Genomic DNA, 26,600 nt, shown 5'->3' with positions numbered 1-26,600 from the left:
TATCCACCACATAGGCTTGCAGGCCCTCTTTGTCAAACCCCTCGAAGTCCATATAAGTCCATATCCTCACTATCACTGACTTAGGCCGGCTGTGGTGGGTGGCGGGTGAAGAACTCGGTAATGTTTTGATGACTGGGCGACCTTGTGCGCATCCTGCCCACGCCGCTTCCCGCGTATATGAGTAGATGCACCGCGGAAAGTGAAAGTTCGGTTCTGGCGGGGCACCGCGTAAATGAGAAATAGCGGAAAGTGAAACCGCGTAAAGCGGGGTAATACTGTAATAATAATTGGAAAATCCTCTCACAAATAATCAGAAACAAATTTATTAAAAATTTTGACAGTCCGCAAATGTTATTCGCGGATTTGGTGATTCGCGGCCATTTTGAGAACCCAACTTCAGCGAATTTGGGGGCCCCCTGTACTCGCTGGTCTGTTCCTGCTAAATATCAGATATTGTGAAGTGAATTTTTTTTAAAATTTTGTGGATATGAAAGCCGTGGTCTACTCGTGTTCGTACCCTAACCCTTTGCGGATGCGGATTCCCTCTGATCTAATAAAATCATATGGTGTTAGCCAAATAAAATATTAAAAGTGGCGTCCTCATAGTAAAGGGATTAAAGAGCAGTTATGCTGTGGAGGGCTTTCAGAATCTAGGTTCAGTTAAGATTTTTATTGTAAGAAGATATCTGTGGAAGTTAGTCCTTTACTGTTCTGCCATGGAAAATCTTTTGCTTTGACCTTCAATAAGTCTAGGATAGAGAGTATGGACTCTTTGCAAATGATAGTTGATCTAGGGAGGAGGTTGGAATTAGGAAGAATTATTGCCCAATAATATTGCTTCAGTTGTTGATAAGAATAGGTATTTCCTCTCCTCATTGTGACATACAGTACTGTAGTTGTTTTTGCTCATTCTCAGGATTTGAGTCAGAAAGAAGGGAGTGATAGTTTTCTGTCACTTTCTGCAGGTACCAGTTTGTGGAGGCCTGGGCTAGACTTATTGAATCTTGTCACTGCAGTTCAGCTTAACACTGATATTGCAAGCTTCTTGACAGTACTCCTTATGGATTCTTCTCATAGACAGTAGTATTTTAGGACTTTAGATCTATCTCTTTGAAACAACTTTTGATATTGATACATTCACCTGGTCCTGAGAACCAGTTCTTAGATTTCTGGAGTTTGTTGGGAATCTGATGAACGGATAATTTTAATTGGTTTTCATCAAAATAGTTTTTCTTATCTGCCCTTGCATCAGATAGAAAAGGGATAATACAGTATTATGTTCTCTAGAACCACTCTTAAGGCAGCAAGGTAGTCAACTGAGTCTTAGATTTTTATCAAAGACTGATTTCTGAGTTTGATGAAGGGATAATCTAATGATATTAGTTACAAGGCAGTTTATTCAAGAGGAACTTCTTTTTAATCATACATATATACAGTAAGTGGAGCTTCCAAAGGCTACACTTCCAAATGAAGGTGATAGGAGTTACGTTTTGTATGGGTATGAGGTGGTAGTGGCAGAACTTGTAAATTACACAAAGGTAAAAATGGTAACCCAGCTTATTCACCTTGGGAAGGACAGTTTAGCTGGTGCCTCCTAGGGCTCACAGTGGTGGGGGCAGGCATATCATATAGTAATTCTCAATTATCTGAACTTGACTACTGTATTTCTTTCTCTCTCTCTCTCCTGAAAAATATTTTTCAGGTTTACTGCACTAAACATTTCAAGTTAATAAGACAGTTACTTTGAGGATTTAGTGAGTTTTAGGGTATAAATTTGGGTCCCAGTACAGTACATAACTCCTTATTTCCTTTGTTCACCATTGATATACCATATGCAACCTGCACTGTCAGTTAACTTTTAAATGGCACTTGCCACCAGTGGAAGTTTCATGCTCCTTGTGCTGCAAGTGTACACATACACTGTAGGAGGGGTGTAGGGAATCCTTAGCCTCCTGTTGAGGGTTAAACCTAACCCCATGCATTAAAAGGGATATATTTTATGTATAATTATGTTATAGATTACATGAACAGCACAACAAAACATTATCAAGGTTATTCTTAACTATACAGTGTGAAGGAAAATCAAAATTACATCCTTATGGCTGTATTCTTATTATGAAGGTGCTGTACTAAATGGGCTAATAGGTTGGTAAAAGTTATTTTCTATTTCTGTTACTGTAATAATTAAATAAATAAGATTTTCTCAATGAAGTAATTGAAGATTGTTACTTACTTACAGATGAGAAGAGTTTCCGAGAACTCTTAGTCTGGCTTGAAGATCAGAAAATCCGGCATTACAAGATTGAGGACCGAGGGGACTTGAAGGCCATTGATTCCAATGACTGGCCCACAGCATACAAGCGTTACCTTGGTGGACTCAACTGTCCAACCAACCCTAATGACCGTCCAGCTGTAGTGGATTGGTTATTGGGGCTTGCTGTGCGGTTTGAGTATGGGGACAATGGTATGAGACCTTTAATTACACTGGAGAAGAAAATCTGTTATATTGAGGGTCTATCATATATGAAACCTCCATTTAACAAACTACATAGATGAGAAAGTCCATTATATCAATGGTTCCTTAGATGTGAAACCCCCATCTAATGGATTATATAGAGATATAAGTCTGTTATATGAAGGTTTTACTGTAAGAAGTTTTCTAATAAAACTAAAGAAATAGTCTCTTATGTGATAATATAGTTATTACAGTACAGTACTGTATAGATTTCTCATATTCAGGAGTGTGCCTCTTAAAGTTACCCAATGATTATAGCAGTTACTTTGTTACAAATGATCATGTGCTGGAAGAAATTTGCCATTTACAATCCCCTAATTATTATACAGTATTATTTTATGTCTATTTACAGACTGCACCTAAAAAACCTGGCAGTCTGATGATTTGGTTTTGTTCACTGTCAGTTTGACAGCATTTTGCACATTGTGAACTTAATGATTTTTTTTTCTCTGAAACAACTACCATCGCTTGGACTGTTCTTAATTTTAAATCTTCTTGTCAGTTTTTTTACTTTGATTTAGTGTTACAATATTTTTTCTCTTGTTTATTTAATTATTTTACACTTATTCAGTAATCTAGGATCTAAGGTTGTCCAATTCTGGAAAACTGATTTATTACTGTAATATTATAATATTTCCAGCTTAGACCTTTGACAGTGAAACAGGGACTTGAATGAAGCTGAATGGGCTAAAGATCAAGCTGCAGGAAATAATTACCTGAGAGTTACATCTAGGATTGACAGAATGGATGGGGTTAAAAAATACTGAAGAGTATGGGATGTTTGGATTGGCTAAGAGGACCGGTGGTGGAACAGGTGTGGGGAGACATTCTGTGGTATGTACACTCGCCACAAAAAGCTCTCGAATGCTCTAATGGTCATAAAATATTACAAAACGAACAAGAAATCTGAACATTGCTCTTTGAGGAAGTTTTATTGGAAATTAAATTACTTCTTTTCACATGTGAATACAATTAAGATGAACAACATATAATTATTACGAAATACTGAGTCACTTTGCAACCAGGCATACCAACCATTCTGAGATGACACAAGCCATAGTGCTCATTCTGAAATTGTCGTACCCTGCTGTTCGAGAACATTTTGTGCTGCGTGGACGTATAGGAATAAATGCCAGAGGATAGGATGATAAATATTATAGAGACTAAGTAGCAGATGCTTGGGATAGAGGAAACCTGTTGGCATTTTGGGAGGGCAAGGATGAATACTACAGTACAGGGTACAGTATTTTAAGGAAGGGAATAGAGGAAAAAGAAAATACAAACTGATAGGATGGCCTGGAGGCTTCTCCATCATTGTTACACCACCAAAGTGAGTGCCTTAAGGCAACTGCCAAAATCCTGCTGCTTGTTGGGAGACAACAGCCGAAATCTTGCTGCTTGCTGGGCTGTCAGGCCAGCGGCCAACAAAACTGGCAACATGTTTGGAGGAAAGTGCCCAGTGTGGCACTGCCTTTAAGGGAGTGATACAGCATGGCAAGAGGAGAACTGTATATGATAATGGTTTTGCTTTCAGATTATAATAGGAAATGAGTGTATATTTATTAATTTATGACTTTTGCTCCTTACAGTGGATAAATATAAAACAGAGACTGCTGAGAATGTGCGTAACAGACAACAGAGTGCTCCTAAAGTTGTCAACACTAACCCTCTTGATGCACTAGACTTCCAAAGCCCAGAATTTAGAGGTGAGTAATGTTAAAAAAAGTTAATAGTCTGCAAATAGGAACTGGAATGAGCTTACAGTTTCTTGTCATATGTAACAATTGCCAGTACCCTTTAAAATTACAGGACTTTAATGCTAAGGATAAGCTACACTGACAGAAAAACAAATGAAGAAGTACTAAGATTAGCAAAATCTTCAAGAAAAATACTTGAAATGTACAGAAAAAGAAAAATGAGATACTTGGGTCATATAATAGGGGATGAGGGAAGGGAATAATAACAAATATTTATGGTCACAGTTGAGGGTAGAAGGGCCAGGGGAAGGCAGAGACTGGGATGGATGAATGAAATTAAAAACTGGGTTTCCAGAGAGATCTAAAACCTTAAGAGGATTGGTAAAAACAGCCCGAGAATGTTTAGAGTGGAGGACTGTGGTTGCCACCCTTCAGATATGAGGAGGGTACTCTGGTTGATTGAATAGAGCTTAAGACACAAGTACATATTGAATACTGTACTTCTGTGTTTGTGTTTTTATATGTTAAAAAGTGTCTTGTGTAGATTTTACTCACATTTGTATCGCATGCACTATATACTATATAATCAGTTATGATACATTTGATACTTTTTCAGATGGAATAATCCGGCTGACACAGCAGCTAAATATAACCCCACATCCCGACCACCTTATAACACTCAAGGCAATTAGTAAACTCATCAGTACCAGACTGTCAACAGAAGCTATACAGAACCCTGGAGAAGTTGTTCATCAAGTATGTTGTACAGTGATTAGCGTACAGTGGTCCCTTGGTTAACGAGCACAATTCGTTCCAGAAGGTTGCTCGTTAACTGAAAAATTCGTTAACCGAAACCATTGTTTCAATGGGTTTTTGGATAATTGGTTCCAGCTCACCGGAAAATTACATACAAACAAAAAAATAAATGCAGTAAAGTACACTTACTTTGAGGTGTGCATGTAGAAGGCTCCTGGTTGATGATGATGGGAATTAGAATGGGTGTGGAGGAGAAGGGAGAAGAAGGGCATTGGGGTGGAAGAGAAGTCACCCCATGCTGCCATTTCACCCATAAAATTTTAGTTCACTTGGTGTAATTCAAGATATTTTCTTTAAATCAACACTGCACTGCGCTATATATTATCAATATGTAAAATATATTTCAAAATGACCAATAATTTGACTGGAAAAACAGAAAAAAGCATTTATGTTGAAGAGTCTCAAACAAGATGTTAATAATAATAATAATAATAATAATAATAATAATAATAATAATAATAATAATAATAATTAACGGTTTATTGAAAAAATTCTGCAGCCCGAAGGCTGAAAATATACATTGGACATAAATGACTTATTACATACATTGGTGGTTTAACAAAAGCCTTCATTAGAGAAAGGTAAAGGAACATGCAGTGAACATACAGATTAATGTAGGTATTGAACAGCAAACTCGTAGTGTAGTAACTCCCTCCCAGATGGTGTTAGGAGGAACTCACGTGGTGTAGTAGTTCCCTCAGATGTTGTTATGAGGGACCTGGCGTGGTGTAGTAATTCCCTCGCAGATGGTGTTATGAGGGATGGTAGTAATTACCTCACAGATGGTGTTATGAGGGACCTCACGTGGTGTAGTAATTACCTCACAGATGGTGTTATGAGGGACCTCACGTGGTGTAGTACCTCACAGATGGTGTTATGAGGCCTCACGTGGTGTAGTAACTATGAGGGGCATCACGTGTTGTAGTAATTCCCTCACAGATGGTGTTATGAGGGGCATCACGTGGTGTAGTAATTCCCTCACAGATGGTGTGATGAGGGACTTGACGTGGTGTAGTAATTCCCTCACATATGGTGTTATGAGGGACATGTGGTGTAGTAATTCCCTCACTGATGGTGTTATATGAGTGAGGTTTGGTCCCAGGCCTTCCTATCGTAGACGGATTAACACATCGGTGGTTGTTGTTGGGTCTCGTGGGGGCCGTTATCACTGGGTACCTAGGACCTCACTGTGTGAAGGCTAACTTGGGTATGACTGTTACTGTTGAGTTGCTCTCACTGACTTAAGCACTGTTCACCACTGTTCACCTCTGTTTAACACTGGTTCCGTTCCCCTCCCAAATGAAATTGCAACTTCCGGCGAGAACTTGTTGATATTCCGGTGGGGAGGAGGGTTGGTATGGGCCAACTCAACAGTTGACCTGGCTGCTCTGAGAGGAGCGCCAGGTACGTCTTGACCCTTCGGTGGTCAAGGATGTTCCTTCCTCTGAACTGGTAAACAAACTGACGCCAAGCTTGGTGTGTTGAGTGGCTGTTTGGCGCGCAAAAAACTAGTTTCCTGTACTTCAATTACAGTATTACCCCGCTTTACACGTTTTCACTTTCCGCGATTTCTCATTTACGCGGTACCTTGCCAGAACCAGACTTTCACTTTCCGCAGTGCATCTACTCATATACGCGGTGAAGTATAATTTTTTTATTTTTTTTTATTTAGCTCATAAAATTCATACAAATTACCCGGCCAGAATATAATTTACATTGCTGGAATTCTTACAATATGATGATCATTTTGAATATAAACATCATGGATATTGCATTAGACATACAAATTTTAGATCTAATGTAATAATTTGGTTTACACAAAGCAAATATTTTATCCTTTGTGCAGAATATATGAAGTTTACATTCAAAATATTCCCTGACCTGCAAGGAATCCAGAAATGTCAATTATATTATCCTAACTTTAGTCTGAGGTATTATTTATTACTAAACGTTAAAATCTAGAGTTTTCACCCACACATTTATCTGGTAGGGAGGGAAGGTGGGGGGGAGGGTTGGGACCGACCGCCCAGCTGGCGTGAGTGTGAGGAGGGGGGAGGCAAGGTGGGGTACTTTGATTGACAGATAGTGTCGTGAAGAATATTTTTTTTTTTATTAACTGAAGATACAACCCTCACTTTACGTGGTTAATGTAACCCACAGGGTACCGCGGAAAGTGAGAAACGCGTAAAGTGAATAACATAACATATGGGATTAAATGAAATAGAGACCAGCTGACCCCAAAACTCCACTTTTTCCAACACAATACCTATGTTCTAGTAAAAATAACATCTTAATTTTATGATGGTACATGCACACAATTAATACTTAAGAGAAATAGAGAAATACAGTCGCCAAGTTAATGTCCATTCAAATAATGGACACGACTCCCTCCCCCTCTTCTCACACTACACTGCTGGCTCTTCCCTCTGAGAAATTTTTGGGGGAAAACCAGGTATAGTAATAAATAATACCTCAAACTAAAGTTAGGATAATATAATTGACATTGCTGGATTCCTTGTAAGACCAGGAATATTTTGAATATAAATGTCATATATTTTTCACAAAAGATAACATATTTACTCAGAGCAATCATTACATCTAAAATTTGTATGTCTAATGCAAAATCTATGATGTTTATATTCAAAATGATCATCAAATTGTAAGAATTCCAGCAATGTAAATTATATTCTGGCCGGGTAATTTGTATGAATTTTATGAGCTAAAACAAATATCTTCAGTTAATAAAAAAAAAAATATTCTTCACGACACTATCTGTCAATCAAAGTACCCCACCTTGCCTCCCCCCCTCTTCCAACCAGCCAGATGGTCAGTCCGTCCCAACCCTCCCCCCCACCTCCCACCAACCCTCCCTTCAAGAGAAAGAGTGGGTGAAAAAACTAGATTTTAACATTTAGTATTAAATAATACCTCAGATTAAAGTTAGGATAATATAATTGACATTGCTGGATTCCTTGTAAGACCAGGAATATTTTGAATATAAATGTCATATATTTTGCACAAAAGATAACATATTTACTCAGAATGAACATTATATCTAAAAATTTTATGTCTAATGCAAAATATATGATGTTTATAGTCAAAATGATCATCAAATTGTAAGAATTCCAGCAATGTAAATTATATTCTGGCCGGGTAATTTGTATGAATTTTATGAGCTAAAATAAAAATCTTCAGTTAATAAAAAAAAAATATTCTTCACACGGTAACAGATGGTCGGTCGCCGGTCCCTCCCTCCCCCCCACCCCCCACCAACCGTCCCTACTACATAAATGTGTGGGAATACCAGACTGTTTACCTTTTTAGTAATAAATAATAAATCAGACTAAAGTTAGGATAATATAATTGACATTGCTGGATTCCTTGTAAGACCAGGAATATTTTGAATATAAATATCATATATTTTGCACAAAAGATAACATATTTACTCAAGAGTAAACATTATATCTAAAATTTGTATGTCTAATGCAAAATCTATGATGTTTATATTCAAAATGATCATCAAATTGTAAGAATTCCAGCAATGTAAATTATATTCTGGCCGGATAATTTGTATGAATTTTATGAGCTAAATAAAAAAATTATACTTCACCCGTGTAAAGGGGTACACCCACCGCGGAATGTGAGCATCCTGGGTTCTGGCAGGGCACCGCGTAAACGTAGAAACGCGGAATGTGGGACCGCGTAAAGTGAGGGTTGACTGTATTTACATGTTTTAGCTCATAAAAATACCTCAGACTAAATTAGATAATATAATTTACATTGCTGGAATTCTTACAATATGATGATCATTTTGAATATAAACATCATGGATTTTGCATTAGACATACAAATTTTAGATCTAAGTCTTAATTTTTGGTTTACTCAAAGCAAATATTTATCTTTTGTCCAAAATATATGAAGTTTACATTCAAAATATTCCCTGACCTGCAAGGAATCCAGAAATGTCAATTATATTATCCTAACTTTAGTCTGAGGTATTATTTATTACTAAACGTTAAAATCTAGAGTTTTCACCCAAACATTAATCAGAGAGGTAGGAGCTAGTGAGCTGGGAAGAGGGGGGGGGGTGGGATTTGAGTCCATTATTTGAATGGACATTAACCTGGAGACTGTATTTCTCTTAAATATTAATTGTGTGAGCATACCATCATAAAATTTAGATGTTATTTTTACTGCAACATAGGTATTGTGTCGGAAAAAGTGGAGTTTGGGGGTCGGGCCAGTCTCTATTGGAATTAATCCCATATGTTCTGTTGTTCACTTTACGCGGTTTTCACTTTCCGCGGTACCCTGTGGGTTCAATGGACCGCGTAAATCGGGGTACTACTGTATGTTCAATAATTATTAAAATGACTAAAAAATTTAATGTAAAACTTTTAAAATTATTGAATAGTACAACCTTCTTGATATTTACTAAAATGGTAAGGAATTTAAGCCCTAAAACCGATTACTGTATTGGCGGACTAATACTACAGCTGGTGGGCAGCCAAATGCAGGCGAAAACATGTTGGGAAAAATTCGTAAGGAATTCGTTAACCGAGGGCTTGCTCGTTAACCGAAGTGAAAAATCTTATGGAAGGTAATTCGTTAACCGAGGCGCTCGTTAACCGAGGGATCACTGTATTTCTATTTATTTTTTAATTCCTCATAGCTTGTCTCTAGAATTGTGTGGTATTCTGTGATTTCGCATGGCTATCAGAATATAGTTAGCTTGAACTGAGAAAGTAATGACTGTGAATAGGAAACAGCTGAGTTGGATGATTTTAGAGTCAAAGAAAGAATGTCTCAGAAATTAATGAATAATAATGAAATGGCAGACATAATGTATTAACCCATACATAGCCAAGGTTGAAGAGGAAATAATGGTTGTGTGAGAAAGGTTTGCATTGTAGAGATATACTGTGCAAGTAATTGGTAAAATGAACTGCTTTTAGACATCACTGTTGAATCAATCTAAGAAAATTTGTGACTTTTTATGGTTATTCAGCAATATCTCATAAATACATTTTAATTCTTTACTCCACGTTTGTCTGCTTCCATGCCAGGTGTATAGCCTGAGAATTATAGGGATCTGATTTTGTAGTAGTACTGTGCAGTAATCATGTAAGTGATGAGCCATGTTAGAAAAAACTGTGGGAAAATATTTTTGCTCTTCTATAAATGTTGAAGTACTTCAAGTTACCAGTACAGTACAGATAATCCCCAGCATGAAGTATATTCTACACACAAATGCCCATACCATGTTAAGTCTACCAGTTGCTCCCCTAAATGCAAAATCCTGAGCTCACTGCACAAGAGGTGCTTAGATATCCTTGTTACTTTCAGTTTCACCAAAATACTAATTCTCACAGATGTCTTTTATCAGTGAACTTTGGTTTGTTAAGAAACTTTTTTATTATTATTATTTGCTTTGATATTATTACACCGAAATGTAATTTGTTGCTCTTGAGGTGTTAATGATTATCATGATTAAAACATGATATTAAATTTATGGGCATGTTATATCAACAAAAAATAATATAAAACCCAATCCAGTGTCACTTTTGTATATGTAATATGTCTTTTTCTATTCGCAGGGCAAAGCTTACCCGATCTTTGAAGCTGACTTGGGCTTTGAGACTGGAGACTATGTCCTCAACAGTGCAGGAAAGGCACTGAGGCTAATGTATATTCATGACCTGAGAGAACTTCAGACAAAAATAAACGAGTGCATAGTATCAGTTCAGAACATAACTGCAGATCCCAAGACTGACACCAAGCTGGGAAAAGTGGGACGTTAATGGCAGATAACTTTACATATCCTCTAAGAATTTGGCCAGACTATGACAAACTGAATGATCTGACACATACTGTATTGGTATTTACTAGTCATGTCAGAGGAGAGTTTTTACTAAAGAGATATATACATAGCTATTAAGTGTGTGGAGGTAGAAGGTTACTGACTCCCATGCGGTAAAGTTTGACGAGTGTAACCCTATACTACTCTGAACCAAGTCCAAGACATATATGACTTATCTTGATGGCAAAAACTACCTTTTGGCATGATGTGCATGATGGCATTCCCTAGTCGTTACATATACAAATATGTTGCTATGTCTAATTTATTTTCCCAGTTGACACAAAGCCAGTGGTAAACTTGTTATGCCAAATAAACACTAATAAACACACTGCTATTAAACTTAGGGTGTGACAAGACAACTCATCCAACATTTGAATGGGTGTACATTGAACATTATTAATGCTCAAATTTTGTATTGAAGCATACAAAATATTTGGAATTTGTACTCACACTTCTGTTTTGAACAATATAGCCAAGCTTGGACCTCTTTCATTCTTACTCATATTTAGTATCCAGTATTTCTGTGATATATGACAAAACCTTGAGACTATATTAAGTCTTGCTTAACAGTGATTTGTTCAGTGGAGTATATCTCATATATAGCCAGTGTTATTGAGAGCAAGATGTCTGTGCCTGCCTGATTGTTTATGCAGTAAGAAATAAGGAATTGAAAAATATAACTACTATAAAATATTGTTTTATTTAAACATTAATTTTATTAGTAATGCTTGCAGGTTTACATATGTTCTGTACAGTGGTTCCTCTTAGTTACATACTAAGGTGTTTACATCTCCCAGCGTTGTCATGATGTTAAGGTATTCTCATGCTTGCTCTTATCAAATGGTGGTAATCTCAGCAATCTTGTAATACCAACTCCTGCAAGAGCTGAAATATATAAAGAGATATACATTAACTTAAAAAAACACTGACAATATTTTGAACAATTACCGAATATTCCAAAGATACAAATGTAAATTGTAGCAGAGATGATGCTGTCACTTACATGCCATAAAGCATGGAAAGACATTTTTTAAGGTGATTGTACACATGCCAAGTGTGGAGGAATGCCAATTAAAAATACTTTTATTGCTCATGGTGTTTGATACTAAGCACTTGTAAAATGTGAGGTAGTTAAAATGCTAGTCCCCTAAGCTTCAATATCACATTCAGAACTTTGTCTAGGTGGAGGAAATTATAATGGGTTGAAGAGCAATTCATGTTACAAAATAAGCACTCTTTATTTTTTATAGTTCATCACTCAAATCACAGTACAGTAATCATGTGCAACCTCCAAAGTGTGTGAGCCAACAAGTGACCTAGAACACTGACAGCGTTTAATGGTAATGAGCTATGGATGATGATTGCAAATTTTTGCTGCTTCTGGATGCCTAAGGCATCTACATTGTGGAACATTCAAATTTTCACTAATTATGGAGGGGTATATGGGAGCGTAGACCGATGTACAGTACTGCACTAATTCTCATTTCTTGACATACCCATCACTTAAACATTTTTTTTCCTCTAAGTTCTTGGGAAGTCTCGATCTAAACAATTTTGTCAATTATGTGTCCTGTCCAACATATCCTTCTGGATGCACTCTAGATCTAGTTTTGTTTTCTTGTGACTGTGTGTTAGATGTTGCAGTTGTCCTGGTTGATCCAGAAATCTCTGACCAAGATTTGGTCACTTGGTTTTAATGGTTTTACAGTAAAACAATTACTTTCACAAACTATAGAAACATTGACCAGACCATGATTAATCAGGAAGCTGATCATTCTGTTTTGTCCTCAGCTGAAATGGTTAAATTACATAATGAAGTCTTCCAGTCCATTTCAGACCATTATTGTCCAGAGGTCACAGAGAGAATTACAGTATGGGATGACACTCCAGGGTATGACTCATCTATAAGTTCTCTTCATAGGGATCATACAAGTGCTGAATGAGAGTGGTGTAGGTGGCGAACAGACCATACTAGATCAGAGTACATATGACTGCGTGTAGGACTGCTGTTTGTTCAGTGAGGGAACGCTTAGTTGAATACAGAAGTCAAGTAGCCTCTTGTGGCAGGGGATCAGAAAAATTGTATGCAGTTATGGATGGGCTGTTGGGCCAGAGGTCTGGAACTACTATACAGTAGTACCTTCTTCCACTTCAGATGCTCTGCTTGCCTCAGATTTTTCCTTGTTTTTTTTATAACAAAGATATCGCATGTAAGAAATGACCTTGATGGTGTTTCTTTAATTGAGGAATTTTTAGTTGAATTTCAACCAAGTTACACCATAAACCTAACTCGTTCATCATTTTGTCCTGTAGGGGTGAACAACATTTCTCAGCTATACCAAGGACTAGAAGAAGACTTTTGTTGTCTTCATCCTGTAAATGTATCTAAGGTACCACTCACTTATGAACATGCTGCAGACTTCATTTGTAGAATCCTAAGTATATGTTTTGCAGAGGACAATTTTGTGCAATCTGAGAAACAGGCTTTATTGCATCCACTTTTTAAGAAAGCTGATCTAGATACTGAAAATATAGGCGTTTATTGAAAGGCGTTTTAGATGAAGGAATAGCTAACTCGTCCGCTATTCTGTCTGCACAGATGCTTCTGCTGAGATCTGCACATGGCACCTCGAGAGGGAAAAGCAACACCTTGATCAGCAATTAGCGTGTGCCACGCCTGAATAGTTAACAACCAATCAGCGAGTTTCTCCCACTAAAACAGTGGGTAAATACGCAGATCATGGCCACTTATGGAGAATATTTCGATTAATATTGAAGAGTTGGGGGCATGTAAGGCATAAAAACTGTGATATAATAATAAAAGTACAGTGACCCCTCGTTTAACGAACACCTCGGTTAACGTAATTTCGATTAACGAACTGCCTTCCATAAGGATCTTCAATTCGGTTAACGAAGTTCTTACGAACCGAACTCAACATGTTTTCGCTTGCACTGACCAGGCAACCAGCTTTAGTATCAGTCCGCCAATACATTAATCGGTTCTAGGGCTTAAATTCCTTACTATTTTAGTAAATATCAATAAGTTTATACTATTCAATAATTTTAAAAGTTTAATATTCAATTTCTTAAGTCATTTTAACAATTATTGAACATAATTGAAGGTAAAGTGACTAGTTTAATGCGCGGCATCCAGCCTCTTAACACAGCAAACAGGAGGTAGTCTCTCTCTGTTTTCACTGGAGGTAACATCTTGCTTGAGACTCTCTTCAACTAAATGCTTTTTTTCTGTTTCCAAGCAAATTATTGGTCATTTTGAAATTATTTTACATATTGACAATATATAATGCAGTGCAGTGTTGATTTAAAGAAAATAATCTTGAATTACACCAAGAGCTAAATTTTATGGGTGAAATGGCACCATGGGGTGACTTCTCTTCCACCCCAATGCCTTCTCTTCTCCCTTCTCCTCCACCCCCATTCTAAATTCCATCATCATCATCATCATCCAGGAGTCTTCTACATACACACCTCAAAGTAAGTGAACTTTTCTACCATTTTTGTTGAATTTAGGAAATTTTCGGTGAGCTGGAACCAATTACCCAAAAACCACTAGCGTAGCTAGGGGGGGGCGGTCCGCCCCGGGCGGCACTTTTGGGTCTGCTCATCACCCATATCTGCAGCTACTGGAGACGTTAATCCACCCCTTTGTATCGGTGGCAAGTTAATCCTTGTCGTGTCTGACCTAACACCTGACCCACATCATCACGGCCACGTCATGAGATACACCCTTGCTATGCGCCCCCCCCCCGCCACACACACACAACCTGTAACCTGTTGAGGATTAAGGAAACAACTTCAAACAAGTACGCCAGTGAGCTCATGTGGTGTGGGTCAGGTGTTAGGTCAGGCTTGTGAAAGAATAACACGCTGTCTCAAAGGAGATTAAATCTCCAACTAACCTAAACTCACTCTGATCTCGAGGTCCAACATAAAATGGAAACTGCAGCGGGCCTATTGGCCCATACTGGGCAATCCCATTTACACCCAACCCTATAGCGAATATAGCAATCCAACCTATGTTTGAAGCTACCCAGCGTAAAGTTAACGATGATGTTTGCTAACTTGTTCCACTCGTCCACTATATTTCCAACCCATTGTTTACCTATTTCGCGCCTAAATCTAAATTTGTCCAATTTAAAACCATTGTTACGAGTTCGCTCCTGGTTGGATAGTTTGAGTACCTTTGTAATATCCTTTGTTTAGCCTGCCTTCCACTTATACACCTCTATCAGGTCGCCCACACACCACTCTCACGTCTCTCAAGGGAGTGCAAATTAAGATACTTTAACCTGTCTCTATACTCAAGGTTCCTAATGCCCGGGATTAGTCTTGTCATTCTCCTCTGAATTCTTTCCAAGGATTCTATATCCATTCTGTAATAAGGTGACCAGAACTGAACTGCGTAATCCAGGTGTGGTCTCACAAGAGCAAGATACAGTTTTAGGATGACCTAGCTAGTCTTGTAACTAACACTCCTTTGTATGAACCCAAGTACTTTATTAGCCTTGTTGCGAGCAAAAGGCACATTGTTTACTTGGCTTAAGGTTCCTACTTATCATTACACTCCCTAAATCTCTCTACTTGGTCGGATTTCTCTATGGCATCGTTGTTCATCTGTGGTATCCTGTTTGCATCTCTCCTATATGGGTACTTTACATTTGTCGTTGAGATTTCATCTGCCATTTTTCAGACCATTCGGCATTTGTTTTAGATCTTCCTGTAGTTTTTGCGAGGTCCTGCGTCAGATTTGATAACCGTCCTATTTTAGTGTCATCAGCAAATTTACTTATGTTGCTTGCTGTCAATGCCGATATCTATGTAGGTTTATGTATATAATAAATAATAATGGTCCAAGTACTGGGCCTTGAGAGACTCCACTTGTGGCGTTGCTCCAATGGGACTTAGTGCCATTAATGCTCACTCGCTGTTTCCTGTCCTGTAACCACGCCCTAATCCATTTAAGGATGTCACCTTTGATGCCATGTGCTTCTACCTTTCTAATTAGTCTTTCGTGGGGGACTCTGTCGAAGGCTTTGCTAAAGTCGAGATATACCACATCATAATTGTGCCCCTCGTCCACCGATTCGAAAACTGATGAAAAGAATGTTAATAGATTAGTTAGGCAAGAACGTCCGCTTGTGAAGCCATGCTGGGAATCATTGATCAATCGGTGCTTCTCCAGGTGATTTCGAATAGAGTTTGAAATGATTGCTTCCAGTAATTTGCCTACTATTGATGTTAGACTGATTGGGCGGTAGTTAGAGGATAGTGATCTATCCCCCTTCTTGAAAATCGGTATTACATTCGCTATCCTCCAGGATTCTGGTACTACACCGGTTTTTAATGACATGTTAAACAACTTTGCTAAGGGCATACTAAGCTCTTCCTTACATTCCTTTAATACTCTGGCAAATATCTCATCGGGACCAGGTGACTTATTAGGCTTTAGTTTGTCTATTTGCTTACTAACATCGTTACTAGTCACTACTATCTCACTTAATTTGTTTTCTTCACTATCTCTGAATAGAGTCGGATCATATCAGTTCATGTACAGCCGACCAATCCACCAGTTACAAGCAATTCACTTCAGTTCTGCACAAGTCTCCATCGTGACAAGACGAGGGGAGGCTAGACGACTTTTATGTTCTCTTGTGTTTTCGATCCAGTTATTTACTTCGTTGGAAGACATAATACTATAAGGTAAGAAATATTAAAGTATTGGTTAAAAAATATTGATGTGACTTTTGCTGCGGTACTGAGATTAAATATTAAGATTTTTGTTTCACAGCATTGCGATTTTATACTAAGACACTATCCTCACTGGGGTACAGACAAAAGCCCCCCCGACGGCGGCGGCAAACTCAAGGGCCGCCCTGGGCGGCACACACTCTAGCTACGCCACTGCCAAAAACCCATTGAAACAATGGTTTCGGTTAACGAACTTTTCGGTTAACGAACGACCTTCTGGAAGGGATTGAGTTCGTTAACGGAGGGGTCACTGTAATTCTATATACGGTAGTACAGTAAAACCTCAATAAATCGGACTTCAATATATTGGAATTCGCTTTTTTCGGACTCTTGAGATGCTCTGGTCATCAGAAATACCTAAAAAAAATAAATAAATAAAAATGAAGATTAAATAGAAAAACTGATGAAATTAACCACACCTACTGAACACTGTAGTGGTCAAAACAGATTTGCTATAGGCCTACTGAGAACTAAGACACTTGAGTATGTAAGCAGACTGGGGCTGATCAGGTGTTGACACATTCATCAGGTTTATTTATTTATTGACTCAGTATTATATTCTCATTTGATTGGCCTCTTATGGTTTATTGTTCATCAAGATTAATATAACATCTTCAGTCATAGAGAAAAAATACAATACTGTACGTGATTTGTAATATGACTTGAAAATAAAAGGATAAGCTGTATCAGAAGGTTGTTTACTCAAGATGCATTCGTGTGAAAGCTTTCAGTCGACCAGCTTACAACAGGGGTCACTATAACACACTGTATAGTATTTGATGTGAAGATACCTTCTTAAAAACGTTATTTACTACCTTTGAGTGTTATATGGTGACTCAGTTTGGCTACTTGTACACTTAGACAAATGATTAATGAATAAACCAGGGTATATGCAGAAGTACACTACAATATTACCTATTAAGTGATGATAAATGCACGACTGGACTGTACTGTACTAATTTACAAAGTGTTGGAGACACATTGTGGTAAGCCGATCACCTGTTTGCTCTTTGTAAACAAATGAGTATGAAATAACTCATGTTCAGTGAGGTTTTCTTTTTTCAGGAAAGTTGATTCTTTTAGGATAATATTTTATCAACCTGGCACCAGATGATCCTAAATTACCTGAAAATTTTGGTGGAATTGCATAAAAGTTTTAATGGAATCTTGGGGGAGGGAGTAACCCTGCCAGTTGCTCCCAGATAAACATTTTTCTTCCACAAACAATATACTCCTACACTTATTTGTTCTTACTTTTATCTTTATAGTACTGTACAGTATATAGTTTTCTCTTTATTCATAAGACAAATTCTGTGGTTACTTACATAACACTACAGTAAATAACAATCATCTCGGTGACAACAGTTGTTGACAACCAGACTTATCTGATTTTCAACCCAGAGAGTTCTGTTTCATATTTTTTTTCTTTGTAATATTCTTTTAATAACCTTGTTATACACTTAAAGACCTTAATTATTGAAGTGCAGTAATAACATAACAACAACTGATTTTCTTTAAACAGTTCAGATAAGCAATGTTATATTCAATCCGCCGCCCCATATACAGTACAGTATTCGCTTTTCTCGGACTTTCGCATTTTTTGGACTGGGGGTCTGCCCCAATTAGTCCGATTTATCGAGGTTCTACTGTATATTGGATAGGACCTAAAACAAAGTGTACGGCATGAAAGAATTGCACCTATTTGAAACATGTTTTGGCTCCGCCCGTTTTTAAGTGGGTGCCCTCCGATTTCATCAACCGTTGGTGACTATGGCGTAACAATATTGATAATTACTCAAGTATGATTGAAACCTTAATATCATCACTCATAAGATAATTTAAATAAGGGTGAACAAGTTCATTACAGTTCTGTAAGTGCAAAAATTAAGACCTAATGAACCTGAAATTGGTTGTATTTCGTGTATAAATATGCGAACACCAAGCGGTGAGAGCAGTGTGGTTTCAGAGTCCGGGAGAAATTTCCTTTACAAAAGGCCGGATTTTTTTTTTTCTTATTTATTGTTGACTGATTTACCTTTTTTTGTCTTTCCATAATTTTCTATATATTTTCTTCACTATTTCTTTCTGTATTGTGTCCAAATAACAGTTCTCATAATTTTAATGTTTTCTGAAGACTGTTGTACAACAGTTATTCCCAAGATGCGGTACAATGTCGTATTTTTTAATGACAGTCCGGAAAAGCTAACGTGTTAGCTACTTCCGTGCATCTACAAAAAATGCCTTAGGTCAAATTATCGTCTGGTCTCCAATTTCTCATTCTTATCAAAGGTAACAGAGCGTGATATGCTGGATCACTTACTTCCTCTGTTAAGAAATAAATGGAGTGATCCCTCTGGTCCAGTCAACCTATACAAAGCATCAGTCAACTGAAAATGCTTTATGTAAAATCCACAACAATTAGGTAATAAATACTTACTCAAGATTCTTTCAGGGTTTGGTGTCTGTGAGAATGCACGCTCACTGTTTGAGTTTTATTTGTCAAAGTGATGGTTGGTGGAATAATTTCAGACATGGTCCCATTAGCAGCATGGAGTCCCACAAGGATCAGTTTTGTGACCACTTCTGTTTACAGTCAATACCAGTAGTCTTGCATCTGTTGGATGCTCATGGTGTTGCCTACCATTTCTATGCTGATGATACACAGCTTGATGTGAAAATAATAAATCTTGAGATAATGAAATCCATGATGTCCGATACTAAGATTTGAATGGCTAGGGCAAAACTTAAGCGGAGTGACGTCAAAACCGAGTTTATCATCATTTAAAGAAAACGTACAGTAATACAGGGTATATCAGTGAGCTGGAATCCCTCGAACCCGAAACTCTGAGATAGCCGGAATTCTCCGAGGGGTATAGTTCTGGGGAAAATTTTCCCAATACCCAAAAAATTCCAAGGATGGGGGGAGTTTTTTCCGGGTTTGGGAGATGAAAATCAGGCAAATTTTCTGTACATAACGAGAACAATTTTCCAGTAGCCAGAAAATTCCGGGGATGGGGAATATTTATCCGTTCCCCGTAAAATTCTGGGGATGAGGGATTCTTTTCCGCCTTTGAGAGAGTCGTCTCGTTACCCGGAAATCTCTCATTCCTATAAGTGCTCTGCACCAATTGTTCCGACTAACGGGGATACGACTGTAGCAAGGGAGACAGCATATGATTTTGGCTCCTTTAACTTTGGGGAAATACAATTCAGTCCTGTCAATTCTGTTCGTGATTTTGGAGTGTACTTTGACTCTAAACTAAATTTTAAAAAGCATATAAATTCGGTAGTTAAGAATTAATTTTTTTTTGGGGGATAGACATTGTGTTCTGATACTATTACATTCACTTATTTTATTTTGGGTTGACTATTGTAACTCTTTATGGGTCTGCCTATGCAATTATCTGCTGAAGAAAGTTCAAACAGTATTGCCAGGATTACTTTTTCTCTCCCACCGAGGACTCCCACTAGCCCATTCTTGATCGAATTAGTACATTGGCTTCCAATTAAAGCTAGAATAAAGTTCACCTCATGACTTTTAAGACATTACGGAGAGAGACATTTGACCTTTGACCCGTGTGATCACCACCTGTGACCCCACTTGGACTTACCCAATATTAGTTAATTTCCAAGTGACCCACTGCCACATAACAGCTAATCCATCAAACAGACCGCGCCGAACTTGGCCCGTAAACTCACATAAGTTAAAATGGTTTTTAGTGTTTATATATATATATATATATATATACCATTACATTTTTGTAGCTACAGTGACCCCTCGTTTAACGAACGCCTCGGTTAACAAAATTTCGGTTAACAAAATTGCCTTCCATAAGGATCTTCAATTCGGTTAACAAATTTCTTACGAACCGGCCTCAACATGTTTTCGCTTGCACTGGCTGGGCAACCAGCTTTAGTATCAGTCCGCCAATACATTAATCGGCTCTAGGGCTTAAATTCCTAACTATTTTAGTAAATATCAAGAAGTTTATACTATTCAATAATTTTAAAAGTTTAACAATTATTGAACATAATTGAAGGTAAAGTGACTAGTTTAAAGCGCAGCATCCAGCCTCTTAACACAGCAAACAGGCGTTAGTCTCTCTGTTTTCACTGGAGGTAACATCTTGCTTGAGACTCTCTTCAACTAAATGCTTTTTTCTGTGTTTCCAAGCAAATTATTGGTCATTTTGAAATATATTTTACATATTGACAATATATAATGCAGTACAGTGTTGATTTAAAGAAAATAATCTTGAAATACACCAAGAGAACTAAAATTTTATGGGTGAAATGGTGCCATGGGGTGACTTCTCTTCCACCCCAATCCCTTCTCTTCTTCCTTCTCCTCCACCCCCATTGTAATTCCCATCATCATCATCATCATCCAGGAGCCTTCTACATACACACCTCAAAGTAAGTGAACTTTTCTACCATTTTTGTTGAATTTAGGAAATTTTCGGTGAGCTGGAACCAATTACCCAAAAACCCATTGAAACAATGGTTTCGGTTAACGAACGACCTTCTGGAACGGATTGAGTTCGTTAACCGAGGGGTCACTGTACCTACGCTTGGTTGATGAAACAGTGAAGAAATGTGTGTGAAGATTATTATTTCAATAAATATTGCTTAATTCGCCATAAACTGGCTGCATCTACCTGAACCGCGGGTTACAGTAAATAAAATTTCTCTATCACTCTGCGGGCTGCACAAAGACATGGTTCGGGCCTGCCTGTCTTAACCTATAGCTTGTAGTGCAGTTTATAGTATTCATGAATATACTGTATTTGAGTTGTTAATACTATGAATAATCAAACCAATTAGCTATACTGTACAGTACAATCCATAATATATCCTTCTACTGCTACTTACTCATCTTGTTAGATTACCCATCACACACTATTATTCTGTTTCATTCACCCTCTCATTTCACACAGTATCGTAAAGCTTTTCCTTCCCATTACCTATGTGGTGCATGAGCGGGATGATGTGTTCGTAAACCAATCGCCTTAAATTTTATAAGGTCCTCATCTAAGCAGAAACAAATGTGTATTCATTAATATTAATAATCTTCAACTAAAAGCTTTCTTGTGTACGTATACTGTAACTACTACTGTACTGTATTATCCTCTGAAGTCCAGTCTTAAATCTCTCATTTCATGTCATATAAAAGTTTTCACTATTGTTTAGTTTAATCTCATAAGTATCATTTATTAATTTCCTTTCTTAAATATGTCCACATGTCACATTTGCTTACCAGCCTGACTTATCTCTCTCATTTTTCACTTTATCATGTGTGCCTTCAATAGTTCTAGGAAAAAGTGTCATTTCATCGATATGGCTTACTATTCAGTTCCCCCCTTTTACAACAAACCTATGGATGATCTATTTATGCCCAAATCCTAATATCTATTAACCCAAATTAGTATACAGTACTGTATAGTACTTACAAAAGGCTGGTATAAAATGACTGCTCATAGTAGTAAATACAGTACAGTATAGAAATGCTATAATCACCTCCAGCAAGCACGAAGGTGAAAGCTCTCCCGGTGCGATTTGCATTCCTTGATGCATGATAGGCCACATAGAGGGAAGCTCCAAGGCAACCACCTCCTCCAACCAGTCGACAACCTAAGCAATCATCAGACTCCTTGACAGAAGATTCTTTATTGTCGGTCATCTTTTAAGTCAGATCTGAAATAAAATTTTTACAAAATTTTACAATTTCTGATAATATAATTATTCTTTGAAAACAGGAAAATCTCATTAAATATGTCACTGAAATTTGTGCTTTATAAACCAAAAAATGAAGTGTTGATCCTGAAGTTTCATTTCTTAAATAAAGACCAACCTGGGTGATTTTCACAATTCACCCAACTAAGCTTATGAGGTCAGAACAGAGACTTACCCCCTTGAAATTGTGGTTGGGACTAATTAGATGAATAGTGAAGACATTTATCTATAACCAGTATAATGAAAGGATGCTAATACCGGTATGTGTATGTGTTGCCATTTAAAGCGGCAGTGCATGGGGATATATATCACAGCGGAGCAGTGTGTTCAAGAGAGAAAATCCATAAACATAAAACAGCACAATATCATAAAAATATTGTTCCTTCCAAATCTTTGGACTTTTCATGTGGTAAGAAAGTATTTAACTTTGATAATATTGAATGACAGTTGTGCATATTAACCCCTAGGCTTTGGTTCATATCATAATTATATGTGATGTTTAATTAAAGGGCTTTGGTTCACATCATATGACTTATTATAATTTTGCAGGCGATACTGTTTGAATTGCCCAATGGGCCTGGCTAGATTACATTGCCAAATTGGCATTTATCTTTCACTCACTCGTACATGTTCGCCTTCCAGTCTCCTTTCTAAGCTTTTGTGATGTAGGGATCTCGCTCTTGGACTTCATGCACTTCAAATGTGTTTCTACCCCCAACCATCAGCAGATTTGTAATAAATTACTGGAGGCAGTAATTGTAAATAGTTATAACATAATAAAAAAGTGTCCTGTACCTCATACTGTCTACAAATCAGTGTTGTTTAACTTGTACTGCGTCACACACTTCCTACCCTGTGATGCCAACCTATGGTAAGAACATGTATTTCTTGTATTTTTTTTACTGTTTATGTTATGCATGACCAGTTTGTAAGATCAGAATTATTTGTTTAATTTATAAATATTTTTAATTTTCCTGAATCTACCCAAGGGGGGGGGGGGGTTATGCCTACCGTAGTCTAGTGTCTGGGGGTTAATAAGCGACTTGAAGAAATTTGTCTATAAAGATAAATGCTTTCTTACCTCAAGGAATAAGTTTTTAGAAACATTAGTTTACATTTTTTTGTCTGAAACACTTCTACACCCACATGTGAGATGCATACGGTATCCATTGTTCATATTAAAGACTTTCGTTTCAGTGAAAAAATGAACCAACCTTGTCTAGATTAGGTTTGTACATTTTATGTCCAATAAATTATATAAAGTAGCTGGTAAGTCATTCCCCTGTGTAAGTGTTCCAACCTATAGATGAAAGTCCCAGATGTAGAGTGAAGGCTGTTGTGTCGTAGCCTGTGGCTCTGCAGCATATGTGGGACACATAAAAATCATAAAAAATAATAAGATGAAAAACTTATTCCTTCCCATTTTTGAGGAGCCTTCATAGGTCGAGAATGCATTCGTTCGTCTTTCATAGAAAAATTTCCTCAAGTTCATGGTTAACGTGCATTACTTTCTTCTAGTAATAATAAATACTGTTCACTATGAGTGGATGCTCTTGTAAAATTATGGTTTTGGTCATCCACATATTTGGAAGCTGTTCAAAACAAAACATCAGAAAAACAAAATTTTAACCTAACCTAAACTCTTAATCCTAAAATTCGCTGGATGACCAAAACGATATAAAGGTATTTTCATAGTAGTTCACACAACATTCCTACCCCAAAACTATTATCAAAATCGAAAAAGACGTCTAATTTTAAGATAATTTTCTTCTATTACATTACCGTCGGAAATGTATAATAACGGAGATTGCGCACACCAATCTTTCTCTATTTAATTCCATTACAGTGGTCCCTAGGTTAACGAGCGCCTCGGTTAACGAGTTACCTCCCATAAGATTCTAAAATTCGGTTAACGAGCAACCCCTCAGTTAACGAGTTTCTTACGAGCCGACCTCAACAAGTTTTGGCTTGCACTGGGTGGTCAACCAGCTGTAGTATTAGTCCGCCAATACATTAATCGGTTCTAGGGCTTAAATTCCTTACTATTGTAGTATATATCAAGAAGTTTATACTATTCAATAATTTTAAAAGTTTAAAAATAATTTTTTTGGGTCATTTTAACAATTATTGAACATAATTGAAGGTAAAGTGACTAGTTTAATAAGCGGCATCCAGCCTCTTAACACAGCAAACAGGCGTTAGTCTCTATGTTTTTACTGGAGGTAACATCTTGCTTGAGACTCTCTTCAACTAAACGCTTTTTTTCTGTGTTTCCAAGCAAATTATTGGTCATTTTGAAATTTATTTTACATATTGACAATATATATAGTGCAGTGCAGTGTTATTTTAAAGAAAATATTCTTTATTTACAACAAGTTTAACTTTGAAAAGCACGTGTTGATATTGTTTGAATCCAGCATGGGGCCTAAGAGATCAAGAAAAGCAATTTCAATCCAAACCAAGCAGGAAATCATAAAAAAAACATGAACAAGGCATTAGAACAAATGCGCTATGCAAAGAATATGGCATGTCGACATTAACTGTGTCGACAATTCTTGCACAGAAAGACAAATTTAAAGAAGTGAAAGTGAGAGACAAATCTACAAGTGTGTTTAAAAGTAGATCCCTAATTGCAGAAACTGAGAGGTTACTTATCATCTGGATTAGGGAAAAACAGATGAAAGGTGATTCAGTTTCTACTGAATTCATTTGTGAAAGAGCCAGGGAGATTTACGAACATTTAAAGACAGATCAACCTGGTTCTTCAGGCACAGAATTTGAAGATTTTCGAACCAGCAAAGGCTGGTTCGAAAAATTTAAGAAAAGTGACATTTTCAGTGTTGTTAGGCATGGTGAAGCTGCTAGTGCTGATAAGGAAGGGGCAGCAAAGTTTTTAGATGAGTTTAAAAAACTGATGGAAGAAGAAAATTATCTTCCACAGCAAGTGTTCAATGTGGACGAAACTGGCCTGTTCTGGAAAAAGATGCCCAAAAGAACATTCATCACCAAAGATGAAGCCTCTTTACCTGGGCATAAACCCATGAAAGACCGTCTCACTCTATTGCTTGGTGCCAATGCTTCAGGGGATTTCCGACTGAAGCCTATGCTTGTCTACCACTCTGAAAACCCCAGGGTGTTCAAGCAACAGAAAGTGGTAAGAACAAAGCTTGGAGTTTATTGGAAGTCCAACCGTAAGGCATGGCTGACAAGACAGCTCTTTAATGAATGGGCTGTTGATGTGTTTTGCCCTTCTGTCAAGAGCTACCTAACCACCAATAAACTCCCTTTAAAGGCTCTTCTCCTCATGGATAATGCTCCTGGTCATGACCCTGACCTTGCCAGAAATTTGGAGTATTAATTTGACTTTGTGAAAGTGTTGTTTTTGCCTCCAAACACTACATCAATCATACAGTCAATGGACCAGAATGTGATCAGCAACTTCAAGAAGTTGTACATGAAGAAAATGTTTAGGAGGTGTCGTCAGGCAACTTCCAATGATCCTGAACTAACACTGAAACATTTCTGGAAGACACAATTCAACATCCTGGAGGCTGTAAAATTGATTGTGTCATCATGGCAAGAAGTCTCCACTAAATCCCTCAATTCTTCATGGAAAGCACTGTGGCCATCAGTAGTCCATGATTTTGAGGGATTTGAGGAAGAAACAGAGTTGGACCAGGAGATTGTGTCCATTGGTCAGTCATTGGGCCTTGAAGTGGAGGAGGAGGATGTGGAAGAGCTTGTGATGTCTCATGAGGAGGAACTTACTCCTGATGACTTGAAGCAACTGGATGAGATGTTACAGGTAGAGGCTGACAGTGGTGAGGAGGAAATTGAAAGTGATGACCATATGTCAGCTAAACAGTTGAAAGATGTGATTTACTACTGGGAGAAGTTCAGGGAACTGGCTTCAAAGCACCCAGAAGTGGAAAAAACTGAACTAACTTTGTGTCATGTTGAGGACTCAGTGGTTTCCTTCTTTAAACATAAGTTAATGGTGAGGAGGACAGATGCCCCACAGACCACAATTGACACTTTCTTCAGTAAAAGGCAGAGGGAACAAGATGCTATCCCTCAGCCTTCCACTTCAAGAAGGAGAGAGGATGTTCATGGTGGAGAATCTGTCAGTCCAGAGGTTCCTGACATTTTCATGGAAGGTGACTCACCTTCCAAGAAGCAGTAAAATGCTTCTCCTCCACCTCCACTTCCT

General features: G+C 37.6%; 1 protein-coding gene across 2 annotated transcripts in view; it reads left to right on the top strand.

The window, feature by feature from the left end:
• The window catches only part of LOC121863720 (RNA transcription, translation and transport factor protein-like), a 40,120-nt gene extending 28,541 nt beyond the window's left edge, over window positions 1-11,579 (top strand). For both annotated transcript variants that reach the window (XM_042362465.1, XM_042362464.1), the window contains exons 2-5: window positions 2,240-2,464; window positions 4,105-4,221; window positions 4,829-4,968; window positions 10,626-11,579. In XM_042362465.1, coding sequence (XP_042218399.1) covers window positions 2,240-2,464; window positions 4,105-4,221; window positions 4,829-4,968; window positions 10,626-10,829 — 686 coding nt within the window. In that variant the 3' untranslated portion in view covers window positions 10,830-11,579. The remainder of the gene's footprint in view (window positions 1-2,239; window positions 2,465-4,104; window positions 4,222-4,828; window positions 4,969-10,625) is intronic.
• The last annotated feature ends 15,021 nt before the right edge of the window (window positions 11,580-26,600 follow it).

This window comes from Homarus americanus, unplaced genomic scaffold (genome assembly GCF_018991925.1).
Source record: "Homarus americanus isolate GMGI-L3 unplaced genomic scaffold, GMGI_Hamer_2.0 scaffold48354, whole genome shotgun sequence".
NCBI classification, from domain to species: Eukaryota; Metazoa; Arthropoda; class Malacostraca; order Decapoda; family Nephropidae; genus Homarus; species Homarus americanus.
The sequence above is the reverse complement of the archived record's forward strand: the minus strand, read 5'-3'. Positions and strand labels throughout refer to the sequence as shown.